The sequence below is a fragment of the Natrix helvetica genome (assembly GCF_964273705.1).
Source record: "Natrix helvetica genome assembly, chromosome: 3".
In the NCBI taxonomy this organism is placed as follows: domain Eukaryota; kingdom Metazoa; phylum Chordata; class Lepidosauria; order Squamata; family Natricidae; genus Natrix; species Natrix helvetica.
In genome coordinates this window covers 108,720,703-108,740,262 of record NC_138549.1, presented here as the reverse complement: position 1 = coordinate 108,740,262, position 19,560 = coordinate 108,720,703, and the positions used below count along the sequence as shown (strand labels likewise).

General features: G+C 43.6%; 1 protein-coding gene across 1 annotated transcript in view; it reads left to right on the top strand.

Annotated features, from left to right (window-relative positions):
* The window catches only part of PCSK9 (proprotein convertase subtilisin/kexin type 9), a 33,577-nt gene extending 14,635 nt beyond the window's left edge, over positions 1–18,942 (top strand). The window contains exons 5-12 of the mRNA XM_081949606.1: positions 397–538; positions 5,324–5,520; positions 6,520–6,703; positions 9,116–9,286; positions 11,508–11,656; positions 11,791–11,971; positions 14,791–14,972; positions 16,215–18,942. Coding sequence (XP_081805732.1) covers positions 397–538; positions 5,324–5,520; positions 6,520–6,703; positions 9,116–9,286; positions 11,508–11,656; positions 11,791–11,971; positions 14,791–14,972; positions 16,215–16,415 — 1,407 coding nt within the window. The 3' untranslated portion in view covers positions 16,416–18,942. The remainder of the gene's footprint in view (positions 1–396; positions 539–5,323; positions 5,521–6,519; positions 6,704–9,115; positions 9,287–11,507; positions 11,657–11,790; positions 11,972–14,790; positions 14,973–16,214) is intronic.
* Positions 18,943–19,560: the final 618 nt, after the last annotated feature.

Sequence of the window (19,560 nt, the reverse complement as noted above, 5' to 3'; positions counted from 1 at the left end):
GTAAAGAAACATCGTAAAATGGGACACAATTCACTTTGGAAATGTTTCACTTACAAAAACCTTGGACTCAATTGTGATTGTAGGTTGAGGACTACCTGTAGCTGTCTCCTTTCCTACCCAAGACTTTGAAACCATCTGTTGTTTGCCATCTCGTTCTCCATTGAGAATGCAGAAGAGCTTGTTCCACTTGGAGATTGACACATTGGGTGAGAATGCCCAATTGATGAGCCTTAAAATCTTTTTCATGACTACCTATAATTAAAGCGCCAATTCGCTTTTAATGTTTCAAGTTGCGCGTTGCCTTGAGAGCTATTTGATGCCTACATCTTATTATTACTACTACGTGTGTTTGGACTTGCAATAAATGCAAAACTTTGTTGTTATGCTTCATGGAAGGCCAGTAAATGTGATAGCCATGGGACCCACATGGCAGGTGTGGTGAATGGACGGGATGCTGGAGTTGCCAAAGGGGCCAATGTCCGCAGTCTGCGGGTGCTCAACTGCCAAGGAAAAGGCACTTTAAGCGGCACACTGATTGGTGAGTAACAAGTGGGGGTTCAATCATTTCTAAAATTAAATTCATTCTCTCATTTTTATAAGACTCTGCAAATTTGTCATAGGTTGTTATTAGCATTTCTCTCAATTTTATTTGCTATGTATTTTTGGAAAGAATGTTAGATAATACATTTCTATATTTTTTTTTAATATCCGTTTTGTCTAAATCTAAATCTATATCTAAATCTAAATCTATATATCTATAAATCTAAATCTAATCTATATCTATCCATCCATCCATCCATGAGTTGCAAACAGTAGTACAAAATTCAGAAGACTCAGGTCTGATTCAAATTTAGGCTGACATTTCCTCACTCCACATCATAGTTTATAGCTCTGGCCTACACAAATGAAAAAACCTATGGTTATCCAGAGGGGGCCAGTATTGCATTTTTTAAGAGGTGAAATTACAGGCCAAAATATTATGTGAAAGACTTGGTATGTTTATTGCAAACATTATAAATAATTTGATGGTTTTTGGAAAAAGACCCCAAAAAGAAAGCAATTCAATCTACTTCTCTTAGATACTAGCATCAGCTATAATGGTTTCCACCAAGGTCCTGTGTTCCAGCAGGAACAGAGGTTTAATCTCATTGGTCGAAGGGTCTGACAGCTCCCTATAAAAGGGCTGCTGTCAGACTCAACCTTCGCTGGTTTGTACATAGTTGCTACAGACTTAATTAAGAGCTGTTGTTACTGTTAGCCTGTGTGCGCCTTTTCATTACTCGATCTAACACTGGCGAAGAGGATGGGATTGGAAGGCAACTAGGCGAACCAAAAAGAGCGGAGCAATCCAGCAAGTAAATCCAGCCCGGAGCTCAGCGCGACTTTGAGCAGCCATTTTTCAGCAGCAAACTCAAAACGTCCTCAGAACACAAAATGGCTATGCATGCCCCACCGACTCTGTATGACCCAGTCACCGAGCACTGGGATTTGTATATGCTGAGGTTCGACTGCTTCCTCAAAGTCAACGACCTCATGGGCCTTTCTGAAGGCCACAAGAAGAACATGTTCCTCGGTTACTGTGGACGGGAAGTATTCGAAACTGCCAAAGACCTGTCAGAACCAACACCGCTACAATCGGTCGCTTGGTCCGTGCTCCAGCAGACACTGAGGACTCACTACGCTCCCAAGCTGTTTAAGGAGTTCGAGGACGTCTTCGGCACCGGTCTGGGTAAATATGTGGGGACTCCAATCTCTTTTAATTTGGACCCCAACATAGCCCCAATAAGGCTAAAACCAAGGAGAGTACCTTTCGCTCTTCGCCCCACAATTGATCTGGAAATTGACAAGCTCGTAGGCCAGGGAATCCTAGAGCTGGCTGATCATGCACGCTGGGAGACCTCTATAGTGACACCTGTCAAATCTGACGGGTCTGTCTGCATCTGCACGGACTATAAATGCACAATCAATAAAGCGCTACAACAAAGCGCTTACCCTGTACCCATTGTACAGCACCTACTACATTCTCTAGGCCCCGGCAAAGTATTCGCTAAATTGGACATGGTGCAGGCATACCAACAATTGTCTGCAGATGGTGCTACGGCGGAGACCCAAACCACTGTGATGCACAGGGGTGCATTCAAATGTCACTGTCTGCAATTTGGAGTTAGTATCGCCCCTGGACTGTTCCAAAGCATCACGGAATGGCTTTTGCAGGGGATTCCAGGAGTCGTCCCCTATTTTGACGACATCTTGGTATCGGCTGCAAATGAGGCGCAACTTTTCAAACGTTTACGAACTGTTTTGGCTAGAATTAGAGACAAGGGCCTCTGTCTCAAAAAAAAATGCCAAATTAACGTGCCAAGGGTTGAATTCTTAGGGTACCTAATCGACGGCTCTGGGATTCACCTGATCACGAAAAAAATTAAAGCGATTCAGGACGCCCCTACACCTCGCAATCAAACCAAACTGCAGGTGTTCCTCGGGCTCCTTAATTTCTACAGCGTCTTTCTTAAACAGAAAGCCACCGTTGCTGAGCTCTTACATCGTCTCCTGGCAAAGAACGCGAAGTGGTCCTGGGGCAGAGCCGAGATTGCTGCACTTGCCGCGGTAAAAAGACCTCTCAGCAGACACATTCCTGGTGCAGTACAGCCAGACCCTGCCATTGGTGCTGACCAGCGATGCTTCCACGTTTTGTGTCGGAGCTGTCCTCAGCCATTGCATGCCCAACGGAACCGAGGCTCCCATAGCCTTTTACTCTAGGACCTTTTCTGCTGCCGAGCGAAACTACAGCCAGCTGGACCGTGAGGCTTTGACTGCAGTGGCCAGAGTAAAGAGCTTCCATGAGTACCTATACGGCCGTGATTTCAAACTAATTACGGACCATAAACTGCTGCTGGGCTTGCTGGCTGGGGACCGACCTACTCCTGTGTCATTATCACCGCGGATGACCTACTCCTACCGCCTCGTCCATCGACCAGGTGCCACTTTGGGGCACGCCGACGCTTTGAGCCGCTGCCTGCTACCAGAACTTCTTGCCGACACTACCCCCGAGACGCCAGTCCTCCTCATTGACTGCCTTGTGACTGGTCCTGCCTCGTCCAGTGACGTTGCCCGCCACTCTGCAAAGGACTCCACCATCAAATAAATTTTGAACTGGGTGTGGAGGGGGTGGCCCAAGGGGCCTGTTGGGTCTGATTTCAAAATGTACTTTTGCAAGCGTGATGAATTATCTGTTGTAAATGGCTGTTTGCTGTGGGGGGACTGGGTTGTTGTTCCACCCAAACTGCACATTGCAGTATTAGAGGCTTTACACGTAGGGCATCCTGGAATTGTCAGGATGAAGTCTTTGGCCAGGAGTTACGTGTGGTGGCCTAACATGGACACGGAGATCGAAGAATGGGTGGCTACCTGCACACCGTGCCAGGAGTCCAGACCAGCTCCCCCAGAGGCGCCCGCTAAGGAGTGGGAGCGACCTCAAGCACCGTGGTCTAGGGTGCACATTGATTTTGCTGGCCCAGTTCATGGCCAGACTTTCCTCGTAGTTGTGGACGCCTACTCGAAATGGCTAGAGGTAGTCCTGATGACCTCCACTATGGCAGAAGTGGTCACAAAGGTACTACGGAGACTTTTCTCCACGCACGGCCTGCCCGACGTCTTGGTCTCTGACAACGGGCCCCAATTCACGGCCATGCAATTCGAGACCTTCTTAGCAGCACAGGGAATCAGGCATGCCCTGGTCGCGCCATTCCATCTGGCCTCCAATGGTCAGGCGGAGAGAATGGTGAGAGCTGCAAAAGATCTCTAGGATGGGCCCGGGAGATTGGCAAACACGGGTTGACCACTATTTGCTAATTCAGCACATTACACCCAGGGCCACTACAGGGAGAAGCCCCTCCGAGCTTCTCTTGGGTCGCCGGTTAAGGTCCCACTTAGATCGGCTACACCCAAACTATTCTGCCGCATCGCCTCCAGACTCCACAAGCAAAATTAGGAATTTTAGCGTAGGGGATTCAGTTTATGCCCACAACTATGCCGGGGGAACTCTGTGGGTTCCTGCCACAGTGATAGGCATCACTGGCCCTCGTTCTTACCGCCTAGAGCTTGAGGACGGTTGGAATTGGAGAAGGCACGTTGACCAACTCTGGGGCCACCTCTCCAACTCCACTCTTAAGACAACCAGAGGTAACTCCTGCATGAGTTAGCCAAACGGAGCAAGAACTCACTCCATCCACAGGCAGCTCAAGCTCGAGGGTACCGGGGAACTTATCTGGTTGTGTTGCAGGCCCGCAGCAAGCTCCAAGCGAACCGGCTCTAGAAGCTCCAGCCCCAGCCTTTGAAAGGTTCCAGGAGCTTCCACCAAGCGGAGCTGTGGAGCAAACAGGTCCGTCCGACCTGTCCAAAGAATACCCTCCGACTGAACTGCGCAGGTCAGGCATAGCTACCCAAAAACCCGCCTACCTGCGTGACTACGTAACCAGTCGGATTACTCCATCTATGAGGGAAAGGGTGTTAGATACTAGCATCAGCTATAATGGTTTCCACCAAGGTCCTCTGTTCTGGCGGGAACAGAGGTTTAATCTCATTGGTCGAAGGGTCTGACAGCTCCCTATAAAAGGGCTGCTATCAGACTCAACCTTCTCTGGATTGTACATAGTTGCTACTGACTTAATAAAGAACTGGTGTTACCGTTAGCCTGTGTGTGCCTTTCCATTACCTGATCTAACAACTTCTGTATTTGTATCCCTCCAAAAACTGCATGCATTTATCCATGTGGTCACTAGGAATCCTGTTCAGTTAGATAGGGTTAATGCCTTTAATACTTTCGTTGAGTCAAGCAAGCTTTTAAAATAATTGTAAGATTTTGAGTTTATCAAAATTCTTTGCTTGGCATTGTGGTTAAAGGTCAGAGGAAAGGGGAAAATACTGTAGACTGATATTAAAATTATTAAACTCTGAACACAATTAAGTTCAAAATTTCAAAAATTAAATTGTGCTTATTCTTTATCTTTTCATAAATGCATGCATATATCTGGTTAAGGTTTAAGATACAGAATTCTATTTATTTTTACTAATTTAAAAGGTGGGAAAATTAATTATTTTTCAGTTTTAGGTGGTTTTTCTGTTTTCCCCCTGCATCTCAATCCTAAAAAGTATTTTTTTTAAAAAAAAGCCAGAATGTTCTTCCTGTTTGTGTCTTTAAAATTTGGAGCTTCCATTAGATCAGGCGTGCCCAAACTTGGGAACTTTAAGACTTGGACACTCCTGCATTAGATAAAAGAAATGCAATGGTGCTAATCCTTTGCCCTTTACCTTTGCCCTACAGGGCTGGAATTCATTGCAAAGACCCTGGCTGTCCAGCCCTACAGCCCCCTGGTTGTTTTGCTACCCTTGGCTGGCACCTATAGCCCCATCCTGAATGCTGCTTGTCGTCAAATGGTGCAGATGGGAGTAGTTATGATAGCTGCAGCAGGCAACTACAAAGATGATGCTTGCCTATACTCCCCAGCATCAGAACCAGAAGTAAGTAGACAACAAGGTTTTCCTTTCAACCCCAAACGTATGGAAAAATGATCCAGAAATGGTTTGTAATCCTTCTAACACAGGGGTGAGCAACTATGACAACTTTACGACTGTGGACTTCAATTCTCAGAATTCCTGAGCCAGGACATCTGGAAGTTGAAGTCCCCAGGTTATAAAGTTGCCATAGTTGCTCATCTCTGCACTAATAAATCTCCAGTTCGGCTCATCAAGACCCACCAGTTACCTCACTGCTTTAAACGCAGTGTTCTTCAGTTGTCACAATGATGTCCCAACTCATTTAGCAAATGGAAAGTTGAGGAAGATTGTGAAGCTTCACCCACGCCCATTGTGTTTGGGGGCTGGGGTGGCCATGGCCAGGGTGGGCATGGCAAGCTAGATGTCACTCATGTTGATGGTCCCTGTGGGGGCCCGAGCACTCTGCCAGCAAAAACAGGCGCCTAAGCTCCATTTTCAGTGTAATGGCCTCTAGCAGTCCTCTGCCAGTGAAAACTGAGCTCGAGGGGGCTGCATGCAGCTTTCCTGGGCCCCATTATCAGCTGCAATGGCCTCCTGCATTCCTCTGACAGCAGCCCCCTCAAGCTCCACTTTCGCTGGCAGAGGTACTGTGGACTGGTCTTTTGCTGTTTCCATGGCGACCCTGTGGCCAGATCTAAGCACCCCGTGGGCCAGATCTGGCCTGTGAGCCCTGCCATAAACAAAAATAGCCATTGTGTAATACAAATATTTGCATTGTGTGAAGTTGTCCAAGCTTAGTATCAAGGCAATGAAGAACCAGTAAGATCAGGCTTAGATAGTACTCACGTGGGAGTTTGACTCTGTGATTTTTTTTTTAAGGGAGGCGTTTTAATTTCATGATGTCAACATACTTTTCCCGCAGAAGATCCCATGCTCAATATTTGACTACAGAATTTCAGTCAGGAGCTTTTTCCAAATTCTGTTTCTCCAGTTGGCTCTGACAAGATGCTGTTCTTACCATAGGTTATTACAGTTGGAGCAACCAATGCCCAAGACCAGCCTGCATCTATGGGGACTTTGGGAACCAACTTTGGACGTTGTGTAGATGTGTTTGCTCCTGGAGATGATATCATTAGTGCCTCTAGTGACTGCAGCACCTGCTTCACATCGCAGAGTGGGACATCCCAAGCAGCTGCCCATGTCGCAGGTAATATTGTATGACAGAAATATGAAGAGTTCAGCAAGTTGTTTAGTTCTTGTGTCAGGGTTCCAAGTAACACCCCAACGCAAGAAGACTCCAAGGGTAGAAGTTCCTCAAAGTTCCATTTTATTAGAGGTGTCATATTGGCACATCTGGGAAAACCCAAATCGGAAAGCTTCCAGGTTTTCTCCACCCAAAAGAAAGCCCAAGTCCCTTCCCCTGCACCCACATGTCCATCACATGGTCCAATCAATCTCCTCAGAGGCTCGGGAACGTTGGAGGAAGGCCCTGGCCGGTTCCTCGATCGCTGGCGCCCTTGCGGAGGTCTCCTGGAGGTCCTGCAGACGTCCCCGCGGACCTCGTGGCGCAGCGGCTACTTCCCCCTTTACGTGGCCGTCCGGCCGCTTGGGGGCCGCGTTGGTATGCGGCGAGGCTTGCCTGCCAGCAGCGCTGAGCACGGGTGGAGAGAGGAGCAGATCCGAAGGTAAAAAGGAATAAAAAAGGAAAAAAGGAAAAAATTCCTGTGGGAAAAAACCTTGAAGTCTTCGAAGTGAGGGAGAGTCAGGAAAAACACTCCTTCTGGGCCGAAGGCTGAGGTTAATCTGGGAGGTCAGAGGAGGTACGGAGGTGTGGCCTCAAGATTTACCTCAGCCTCCAGGGCAAAAGGGCTGTGTTAATACCCATATGTGACTCCTCCCACGCCTCACTTCGGAGACAGGAATGTTATTATGGCTAGATATCCCTGCAACTCCATGCAATTCTCCCTCCCAGTTTCCCACAGCACTAAGTGGGGCAGCCCTGAAGATCCAGAGAAAAAGATGTCCTGCAAGGCTGACATCTTGTTTATTATAATGAGGTTTTTTCAAGGTGAACTATCAATAATGCATGTCCTGTTAAGTGACTTTGAGGCAAGCATGACAAGATTTTCAATAATGGGGAAAAAAGCCTTAAATTTTTCCCCCATTCCAAATATACTCTCAGGTTTGTAAAATTCAAATCTATAGAACAGTGCATGGTGGAAATGCATTGATATCAGTGGGAAAAAAAGAGCAGAATTTGTTTATTTGCATGTGGGGTTAGGGAAGGGAAAATTGAAGTATTAAGCCTATCAGGTCTTAAAAGACACTATTTTTAGTATTTAAAGTGAGCAAAGGATGACACAGTGGTTTGTATCAGCTCCAGGGGCTACAAAAACAAAGCAACCAGTATTCCTACCTTTGCAACACTCACCAGTGGTACAAATTAAACTGGCACAATTTGGACATTTTCATTGCATCTATGTTTTATGCCATCAGTGGATTGCTTAAAGAAGTGGTAGATTTTTGACTGCATTTACCCTTGTCTTGTTCTAGAAGAGGCAGCTAAATAATTTTGTATGCATTCCATTATCAAGATAAGCAAGTTTAGTTCTTTTTAGATTCCATTGGTTTCCAGAAGAAATGTTTACGTTTCTGATGAAGCTGACTTATGGGAAACTGAATTGATATTTAGGATTTAAAGTAACTTTTAATTGAATATGGAACAGGTACTTTTTGTTGATATGTGTCTGTCTGTCTGTCTGTCTGTCTCTCTCTAATACCATATTCACGTTTTCAATCACATTCAGAAACAGGAGAGAAAATTATTTGACTGAAAGTTCCTGGTGTTTTAAATCAAAACGGACATTTATTTTTCCATTCATTTGCTTTAACCACGAAGCAGAAATGCAGGGGTGAAATGGACCAAAACCTTGAAAACCAAAGGCATCATGTGTAACCTTTCAAGCCATTAAGATTGGTATAACTTTGAGTCCCTTTTTGGGAGAGGGGGCGGTTTAGAAATCTAAATAAATAAATAAATAAATAAATAAGTACATGTAAATGTTACTGGGGCATTAATTCAGATTAGAATTTGAAGAGCATAGTTGGTTCATGCTTATATTATTCATTTGCACACACATATAGAAATCTTCCCTGATTCAGGCAGGAGGACTGGAGAATAATTTTCTTGAAGGGAAAGTGCGAGAGAAAGTCTGCATTTGTATTAAGTGGCCTCAGATTTTGCCAAGCAAATAATTAGTATCAATTGGACTTCCTGTAAAAAAAAACCATACAAGCATAAAGCATTTTGAGGCAATTATACAAATATAAAATGTAGAACTTCTCCAAAGCTCCTGAAGGCAAGACAAGAAGCAATGGATGGAAACTAATTAAAGAGAGCAGCAACCTAGAATTAAGGATAAATTTCCTGATAGAACAATTAATCAGTGGAACAACTTGCCTCCAGAAGTTGTGAATCCTCCAACACTGGAAGGGGGTTGAACTAGAAAGCCTCCAAGGTCCCTTCTGACTCTGCTATTCTGTTCTGTTAAATACATAACCTAATCCATCTTCATGTGTGTTTTTGACGGATAAATACAGGGCTTGTTTGTTGTCCTAGGAATTGCAGCCATGATCTTAAATGCCAATCCTGCCCTGTCCATCTCCGAGCTGAGGCAGAAACTGATCCACTTTTCTGTCAAAAACCTTATGAACGAGGCTTGGTTTCCAGAAGACCAGAGGCTGTTAACACCAAACAGAGTGGCTGGGCTTCCCTCCAAAATTGTTGCAGGTGAGACTTTAGTGACAGCTCGTTATTCTTATTCCACTAATCATGTGTCATAGCACCTTCTTCATGATTTGAAGTCTGCCCATGGACTTGGATATGGTAAAGATAACGTCTGTGTATGAGAAGGAGCCCAACCGTACTATTGGTTGTGATCGGTCTGTTCTAAATTGTTCTAAATTTAGATAATCCAAAATATTTCCAAGTGCTTATGATATTTCACCTGCTACTCCAATAAATGATACTATTGTTAATTTGCTCCAAATTTTTGCAATCTACATTTGCAAATCTCAGCATTTTTTCTAATTTCTTGTCTTCAGAGTTACAGCGGAATGATTACATTTAATAAACCAAAAATGATTCCTTACAAAGATAGTAATAGGGTGTGCATTATGTTCAAAGAGTTGATCAGTCTGAATTTTAAATACCATAATTTTTTTGCCCTGTGACTTTCAGTGATGTTATTTGCAATTTTATGTTTCCAGCAATTCTTAATTGAAGGTGAATTTGTACTCTCAACCAAAATGCCAGTGATATCTTCCCAATTCCACTATGCCTTTTTTGTAATTAGCTTTCAGTATCCAGTTATTATATGGTCAGTGGTTTCTTCCTTGGCACAACCAGCATTTACTATCTAAACTGATCTTTTCTACTTTTGTTTTGATAACATTTGTACTTAATGCTTGTTCTTGAGCAATAAAAAGCATTCCTCTTACAACACTTCCTTTTTAAAATACTTTATTCTTAAGCCATTTTCATGTTTTACTGTTGTCTAATTTTCCTTCAATATCTTTCAAGGAAGATATTGCTTTGCTTTTCCAATTTTCTAACTTCATTTCAAGCTGTTGCTTTTTATAGTCACTGAGATTCCATTTCCCCAAATAGCCTTTCTTTGTGAGATTAATTCAATAAAGCTTTGTTATTGTCTTCATGTAATCATTAAGCTTTATTTTCATTCTTTATTTTACCTTTAATCGGTGTTAGCCCTCCAAGTCTTTCTTGGAGAAAAAACAATCTGTCAATAGCAATATGAGGATATAAAGCATTATTTATAGGCATCAATTTTCTGATTTGCTGGTCAAGATGAACAAGGTTCAAAATTCCTGTAATAAATCTAATTATTGATATTGCACATGAATTGTTTGATTCCACCAATTAGGTGAGATTTTAGGATTTTCTTTAATCATTTGTACTAATTTGAGCTTATAATATTTTTCTCTTTGTTGTACAAACTATCTGATGTTTCCAAAATTCCCAGATATTTATAAACTCACTTAGGTGCTAGACCTTTGATGCTTTTTTACTTAAAAGTTGAGTATCTTGTGAATTAATTAATTTACTTTCTTTACTGCAATGATCGTATATTTATTAAGTCCAAATTGTGTTGCACTATATATTTGGCCCTACTCTCTCTTAAAAATCAGTATATTAAGTGACATATCTTTCGCTAGTTTTTTAAACTATTAATCTTTTAAAATCTATTTTACTCTTAAATTGAATCAACATTTGTAACTTAAGCAAATTAATAACCAAAATGTAAGCATATTTGCTGATAGGCAGATATCTAATCTAATCTAATCCAATCCAATTCCTCCAAATAGCCAATTTTGTTTTATTCATGAACTGCACTCAACTTTAATGTGATTTGTTTAATATTGGCTTTAAGTGTCATGTGAATCCAACTTTTGCAATTTATAATTCTTGTTTTATGGCAAGAATGACTAATCTTTTCAACTTTTGCCATCAGTCCCTCCTTGGAGATCACAGAGGACATGTCTGTGGTATAGTAATGTCACCAGGTACACTAAACTATGAAACAGACACCGGGCAGTTCTAAGCTAGTTTTATTAGAAGAGCTTTAGCAACAGAACCTTGCAAATCTGAATGTGTGCCCTCCTCCCTCCCTTTTTTATCTTCATGAGAATGGCAGTGGGTTGGGGAACTCTCAGGAAAATATTGGGGAGGGGGTCTTAGCCCTCTTAATTCCTGTCTTTATTTTGGGGTTTTCAAGGTTAAAATAATGCAAGCACAAACAAGACATATTTCAAACTTCAGCACCTCTGGTTTATGGCCAATTATGGCTTATTCAGTTAACTATATGTGTTAGCGCAATGTGTTTTCCAAAGATAGGATCTTTCCAAGTGGTTGAACTACAGCCTGGAGATAGTCCTAAACAAATGGGGATTCTGCTAGTCCTTAGTGGTGACCACTAGCCACTCTCTTTCAGAGGAACAACTGTACTGTCGCTCTGTGTGGTCTTCCTTGTCTGACTCAACCAGTGCAGCAACAGCTGTTGCCCGATGCAACAGCAATGAAGACATGTTCAGCTGCTCAAGTTTATCAAAGAATGGCAAGCGGAGGGGGGAGCACATTGAGGTAAGATGGTGTCGTTTGTTATTTAATTTTAATTAGTTGTATACGCAGATCTGTATCTGAGCCAGATATGGAAATCAAATTTGATGCCATTCTTGGTATCTTATTCTCACTTTTTTCCCTCTCCCAAATACTAGGATATTGGAGGCAAGAAGGAGTGTGTGGCTCATAACAGATTTCGAGGCCAAGGTGTCTATGCTATAGCCAGGTGTTGCATTTGGCCCAAGGCTGACTGCCAGGTTAATAGCCATTCACAGACCACAGAGGGCACAGCTATGAAAAGTGTTAGCTGCATCCAAGATAGCCATGTTTTGACAGGTATGCAATGACAGCTCTCTTGATAGTAACTAAAGAAGCAACATTTTTGATATAGAGATATTATGTATAAGTTGAAGCAAATAGGATTTGGGCTAAAATAGGTCTTCTATGCATAAGATACTAAAGACTTATAAGATCGGGTGACTAATGGTATGTTACTTGAAGAGACCAGCTTTTAGCAACACAACAGAAGGAAAGGAACGTTGGTCCTACCTGAACATTCTTCTCAGCGTGGCGCAGGGCAGAGTGGGTTGTTCAATCCTTATTTGCTCAAGAGACTGAGTCAGAATTTAAGTCACGCCTCCAGCTTCCTCTGCTGATATCCAATTCCGACGAGGCGCAGCTCCAACTAGAGAAACGAAAGAACAGGCCCTGCCCACAGCACTAGTAGCCCCCAGGGACCCAGGCCTAACCAAAAACAATAACTAGGGTGGGACCTGGACCGTCCTGCGCCACGCTGAGAAGAACGTTCAGGTAGGACCAACGTTCCTTCTCCAGCTGATGGCGCAGGAGGGTCCAGGAGTGGGACATACCAAAGCGGCAGTCCCTAGGGCGGGAACTCACTGGTTCGTGGTACCCGAGGGCGCAATGTACTCCTTGCAGCACCCTACGCCCAAATGATGCCTCAGCAGATGCGAACGCATCCAATCTATAGTGCTTAATGAAAGGTGAGGGGGAAACCCACGTTGCAACTCTACAAACGTCTCCGATCGGAGCCTGAGTGTTCCACGTGGCTGTGGTGGCCGCACTCCTAGTTGAATGAGCAGTTATCCCATGGGACACTGGCTTTCCCTTCGCCTCATAAGCTCTGGCAATACAAGCTCGCAACCAGTGTCCAATAGTAGAAGAGGACACTGTGTCCCCAACAATGCCCCCCAGCCATAAAGGCTTGCGTTTGTGGTCAGGGTAAGACCTCTCTCTGCATCCTATCTGATCGAGCTACTGGATCCTGGATGACCTCCATTAGCTCTGCGGCCGCCTGGTCAGAAGGGCGACCCTGGAGGGCTACGCCATGTGCAATGACTCAATGAATAAGAGATTGAATGTTATCAGGTAAGTCCTCAAAATCACCAATGTCATGACTAGGCCCAGGCCTGGGTGCCAGCTGATTCCTATGCCTTGGGTCAGGAACAGGCATAATGCATGTAGGCGGATGGTACTCGCCTTCCTCATCCTCCACCTCCGAGAGTGGGGGTGAGATCAAACTGGCCCTTGGGAAACCAGAGATCCCTGAAGGGGAAGGGGATGGAGAAAGTGGAGCCGCCTCAGATGGGTGTGTGTGGACCTTACCAAGGGCAAAGGGGCCTTATCTCCGCCTCCCTGCTTGGTCTTCTCCCCATCCCCTGCACCCCCTTGCCTGGAGGGAGCTTGCTTCACCAGTGGAGGAGGATCCTGTGGGGAACCCTTTCTTTTCTTGGAGCTCTTTGAAGGAGCTGCAGAAGTCGCCCCAGAGCTACTTTCACCGCGGGAATCAGCCATGGTCTTGTAGCAAACGCTCTGCCCAAAGCCGCACCTGACCAGTTCAGCAACCAACATAGCAAAAAACTCCTGTTGTTAATCTGCGACTGACCTCACTGTAACCTGCAGTCGCAATGAGCCTCGTGGCAGAGAAAAAGGGAAACAAAATGGCTACCGACCATGTGACCCCCCCCTGGAGGTTCAACAAAATGGCCACTAACAAAATAGCCACCGCCACAAGGACCTTTCCAAGATGGCCACCGCCCAAGAAGCTCTCCCAAAAATGGCCACCCCCAAGGCCCCATACTCACGAGGGAGAAGCCTCCAGACAAAACCAATGGTGCGGGTGAGCAAACGGCCCCGAGATCATCCGGTTGGCCGCGCAGCCCTCTGCAATTCACAGCCAGCACCGATTGCGCCCTCCTGTCGTTCTGGACCATTTGCAGCTATGTGGGAACGTTGGCGTGCTGCACACACGCTCCTCGTACTTGCAGGCTCGATGTCCGCCCGCTGCAGCCCCTGAGAGCCAGCGACAACGCAGGGTAACCTCCCTGGCCCACTCATGAGTCAGTAATCGGAAGCAATTTAAACGGAGCCGCAATGGACTCCGATGGCCGGCCGAGCTGGAGCTTGCCTGCGAGGAACCTGGGACATCCAGCAGGATCTAGCCCATACAATTAGCTACTCTAGCACAAGCAGGTGGAAGAAAGAACTTGTGAGCCAAGTTCAAACACCTTCCATCCAGTATAGACATCAAATTAATTAAAAGAAAAAAAATTTCAAACTATTCTAGGAAAGAAAACCAATTTTCACTAACAGCAAAGGTTTTTTACATCTCTTTTCGGGCAAGACTGAGTCGGAATTGGGTATCAGCAGAGGAAGCTGGAGGTGTGGCTTAAATTCTGACTCAGTCTCTTGGGCAAATAAGGATTGAACAACCCACTCATAGACCCTCCTGCGCCATCAGCTGGAGATAGATACAATTCCTGCTTCTCACTATCTTCTAACATTTGCCACCTTAAATGACCACCTAAAACTCTTTGATACAGATTTTCCGGGTTCTACTTTGTTCTTGTGCTATAATGCCTGGCATTTCCCATCTGATCCAATGTGAAAATGTTAGAAAATTATTTGAGCATTTTGCAAAAATTAAAAACCAAAGTTGGTAGCTCTATTTTCCCTTTCCTAAGGTTTTTTGCTTTTTGCATGTGAGAATACAAAGACTGAGAGATGTACTGCCATTTATTTTCTAATCTTGTGCACAAAAAAAACCCTCCAGCACTGTTAGCTAATATTGATAGCCATGTATATACTTCAGGTGAATCTTTTACAAAATGCCCTAATATGATCTACATTGGCAGGCTGCAGCACCCATTCTCTGACTGGAGATCTCAGTGGCGGCATCAATGCTGTACACCAGGCAGACAGTAGCCAGGCCCACTGTGTAGGACAAGGAGAAGCAATGGTGCATGCTTCCTGCTGCCATGCACCCAGCCTTGAGTGCAGAGTTCAGGGACATCCTCCCCTGGAATACTCAACAAAGGTATGCATATATCATTCTTGATGGCATCTCTCAGTCTAACTATGGTAACTTGTTCCTAAGAAGTGCAAGTGCTTATGAATTGAAGATGAAAATGATTCTGTGCAATCCCTTGCACGGCCATTGAGTAGGTGGGGAAAGGCTGCTACAGATTGTCCCATAAATTAATCAAACGGGCTGGGCTTCTGCAAAATGTTAACTTCCAGCAGCCAAAATCAAAACTAATCAACATTAGCATTAATTAAAGTTAACACGTGTGTACATGGATTTTCTTGTTCTTTACCTGACCTGGTTTATGAGTTTTGTGGATTCTGTCACAGATAGTCCAGTAATAATTTGCTATAAAGATCTGCTATAAAAGGAGCTTCTAGAGAAGGAACAAGAGAACTAGTGCCTCATTCATGTTCAATACTGTAGGAGGTTATCTAATACAGTGTTTCCCCGAAAATATGACACGTCCTGATAATAAGGCCATGCCACATTTTTCTGGTGGGCAAAATTATAAGCCCTCCCCCGCAAATAAGCCCCCTGGGCAACCCCCTCTCTGGCCAGGCAGAGCGCCGCTCACCAACCTAGTGGTATCCCGAAGGTGCCAAGCTGTGGGAACCAGTGTGTGTGTGTCAAAGGTGATCGTGTTGCTTGGTGTCTTCGGGATACCATTAGTTGGTGAGCCGCGCTATGCCCAGCTGGAAAGGGGGGTTGCCGGGCAGCTGCTCTCTTGCAAGTGGGCTCCCAAAGAACCGGGCACAGCCTCTGGGGCAAACGGCTGGGTTGCGCTGTTGCTGCAGCGCAACACAGCAGCCATGAAGCGACCACGCTCACGAGCAGCCACCTGGCAAACCCCCTTTCCAGCCGGACACAGTGCCATTCACTGACCTAGGGGTATTGCCAAGCTGTGTGAGCACCTGATCGCCGCCGCCCAGCTCCTGCAGCTTGGCGCTTTCAAAATGCCAGTGAATGGCGCTCTGCATGGCTGGAGAGGATGGGTTGTGTAAGCAGCTGTTCCACTCCCGCTCGCACGCCTCCCAGCCTCACAATGCCCTGGGCCAGCTCTCCCTGCAGAGCCAGGGCACCTCCGCTGCCGCCATCCTAGCTTGGCTTTTTCAGTGGCTTCCAAACAAAGTCTTCCGTCAGTGGCCACTCTGGGCATACACTGTATGGTTGTGGGCTGGTTGCCGGCAGAGCGTACTCCCAGAGCGTACAACCATATATTGATTAAAAAACCCTCTAATTCCTTTTTCTTAGGTGATGGAGACCTGTGACGATGGTTGGACTCTAACAGGATGTAATGCCCAGTCACATAGCTCCAACACTCTTGGGGCATATTCAATGGACAACACCTGCATTGTAATCAGCCGTCCAGAAAGCAAAGGAGCAACTGCAGTTGCCATCTGTTGTAGAAAAAGGCTCTTAGAGGATGAGAAGCAAAGTTCCAGTAACAAGTGACAATTCTACCTTTTCCAGCCTCCACCTATCCAAGGACCCACAAATTTTGACAATTGCCATATATGGTCACACTAGCAAACACGGTAGTTTGTAGAGCAGGACTCCAATACAGTTTGGGATTGCTTGTGATAGCCTTAGCACAACAATTTCAGATGCTGCAATTGTGCAAAATATTGTCCCTCTAGCAACATTCCCATTGTTGTTTTCAAGAGATGGGTGTCTTTGATGTCTCGGTAATATCAGTTAAACTGCATTTGTAAAATGTCTTTCACCAATCATTATACATGATTTTTCAACACCTTTTTAGTTGCAATTGGTGATTTCCAGGTTTTTTAGAATATCTATTTTGTCAACTATCCGTTAGCATTTTGCTTATAGTTGCGTAGATGACTAGGGGAGGAGCAGGCAGAAGGATGAAGAAGGTAACAGTTTCTGTGTAATTCTTTAGCTTGGCCCCAACCTTTCATTGGTTGAATTATAACCAGAAACGTAAGTGTATATATGAGTGGTGCTTAAAATTGTAAAAGGTGAAAGTATTAACATTATGGATCAGCCCAGGATAGCAGATTAATTGCAAAGCATACCAATTAACATTATATCCTGCTTTTTAAAATATTTTTATATAACAAGTTGTATGGTAATATTTTGCGGCAAACATAGGCAAACCATGGGCTGTATTAACCCTTCCTTCTAAAGGCCCCATGCAATTAATAGAAGATCCTTTGTAGTTAAACTGTTACGTAACCATTTAACTATTTAATGCTTTAAAAAGAAACAAGCATATCTGCCAGACATTGCAGGTTGGGTTTCAGATCAGCAAATATTACAATGAAGTTGAGTCACACATTTTTTATTGGGAAGGGGGAGGGAGGGGGTTTCTGACTGCATATAAAAGTTAGGTTTGCACTCTGGGTAAAATAGTAATATGTCTAAAAAAACTATGTACATACCTTAATTAAGGTTCTTTATTACTAATGAGCAAATGCTCTTGGAAAAATGGTGCCAGTGGATTTGTTTGACGCAGGGTTGTCATAAGCCTTCAATTTACTAAAAAAATTCAGTATATGCAAAGTTGAATAAAGCAAAATACAATAAAGTAAGGTATGCTAGCGTTCAAATACAATTTGAGTTGGGAAGTGTTTCTCCTGATTCTGCTCACTTCTTCTTCTATGGTTGTTGTACTCTCAACCTGAAACAGCCTAGGATCTAGATCAGAGGGGTCAAACTTTTGGCCCGTGGCCTGGGTGCATCGTGTGCTGGCCATGCCCAGCAACGGTTTAGCGAAGAGGGGAAAAACTTGCAATTTGTCACGTGACGTCCATCACAAGTTTGACACCTGGCAGGGGAGATCTGATCTAGATTGTACACATTACTGTTTTCCGTCATTCTCCAGTGCCATTATATAAAACCGCTTAATGAGTTGTAGTTGGTCTGAAGTAGGATTTTATCCTATTGTATCCTTATACTAACTTTTGAAAAGCAGACGTTTCTCTTCTTTTATTTCACACAGAAAACAATTACCTTAATTGTAATACTTAACATATTAAAATTATTGTAAATGAACTGTGTTAGCTTCTGTATCTACAAATACAGAGGAAGCTCTGCAAAAATGAGAGCAGTTTTCTCCAAGGAGACTGGATCAATGTAGAGAATTATTAGTCTCCTAGATATCACTGAAGCATAATTTTCAGCTCCATCCTCTTATGATTATTATTCTGAAAAATATTGGAAACTGTAGCTGAAAAAAATAATAAGTGGGCTCCAGGAAGGTTACTGGATCAATGTTAGAATAGTTTTATACAAGCAAACCTGAAGCTTTTCAAAGCACTGAAGACTTAGGACTCCTGCATGAGAGGCCTTAAGCCAGGGGTGTCCAAACTTGGGAACTTTAAGACTTGTGGACTTCAATTCCCAGAATTCCCCAGCCAGCATGGCTGGCTGGGGAATTCTGGGAGTTGAAGTCCACAAGTCTTAAAGTTCTCAAGTTTGGACACCCCTGCCTTAAGCCAACCATGAAACCAAGTAAACGCTGGGTAACTTTCACCAAACAGTGTAGTTTCCTAACAAAGTATTTGGTATTTGAAATTGGCTTTTCAAAGTAGGCTATTAGTGTCATGTAAATCTTTTCCCCTCTTATCAAATGTTTCATTGCCTATATAATTGAGTCTTTAACCACGTGTATGTTCAATTAAGGGGAAAAATATTTTTAACTAAGGGGCCATATACATGTTTCTTTAAATGTAAACTTAAATGCAAGTTTAGTTCAAAGTAAATGTGTAGTGGAGCCTGTTGCATTTCTGCTTTAGAAAGACAAAAAGAACACCAAATCATGAATAGAGTAAACTGCATGTGACTCTTTATATGTTGTTTTGGAGTTATTACTCAAATGTATCATCTACAAAGTAATTGCTTGAGAAGATGTTTTGTGCTGTGGATTTTACATTTTTATCTGGACTCTATTTATTATGTTTTATATAACATTTTATAAAGCAATTTCTTTTTGAAATAAAGTTTCATACAGTTTTAATGTGGTTGCATTTATGAAACTGTACTAAACCCCTCCTCTGCATTTTTCTACAATTATATATTTAAGGAAAGGGGAAAGGAAAAAAGAAATCTAATTTGTATCATATCTTGGTTTTTTTCATTAGAGATTCAAACTCATACGTGATACCCATTGTCAAACATATGGCAGAACAAAATATGAGATATATAAATTACCAGATTATGTAAAGATAGGTATGAAAAATATCCTTAAATACCCTCACGTCTTTCAGTGTAAAATAGCATACTGATACGGTTCTGGTGGTACAGTGATTAGAAGGCAGTATTCCATGCTAATTCAGCCCACAGCCAGGAGTTCGATTCTGATGGGCTCAAGGTTGATTCAGCCTTCTATCCTTCTGAGGTTGGTAAAATGAGGATCCAGACTGTTGGGGGCAATATGCTGACATTGGTAAACTGCTCAGAAAGTGCTGTAAAACACTGACACCTATGTGGAGTTTGCACCAGATAGTTTCTCTTTGTGCCCAGAGAGGAAAATCTGCTACCTAGGATCAAACTCACAGACCTCACCTCTAGGCTCTGTTCTTTAACTTAATAATCAGGCATCCTTTTCTTTTTGGTGAGAGGTATAGATAACCTT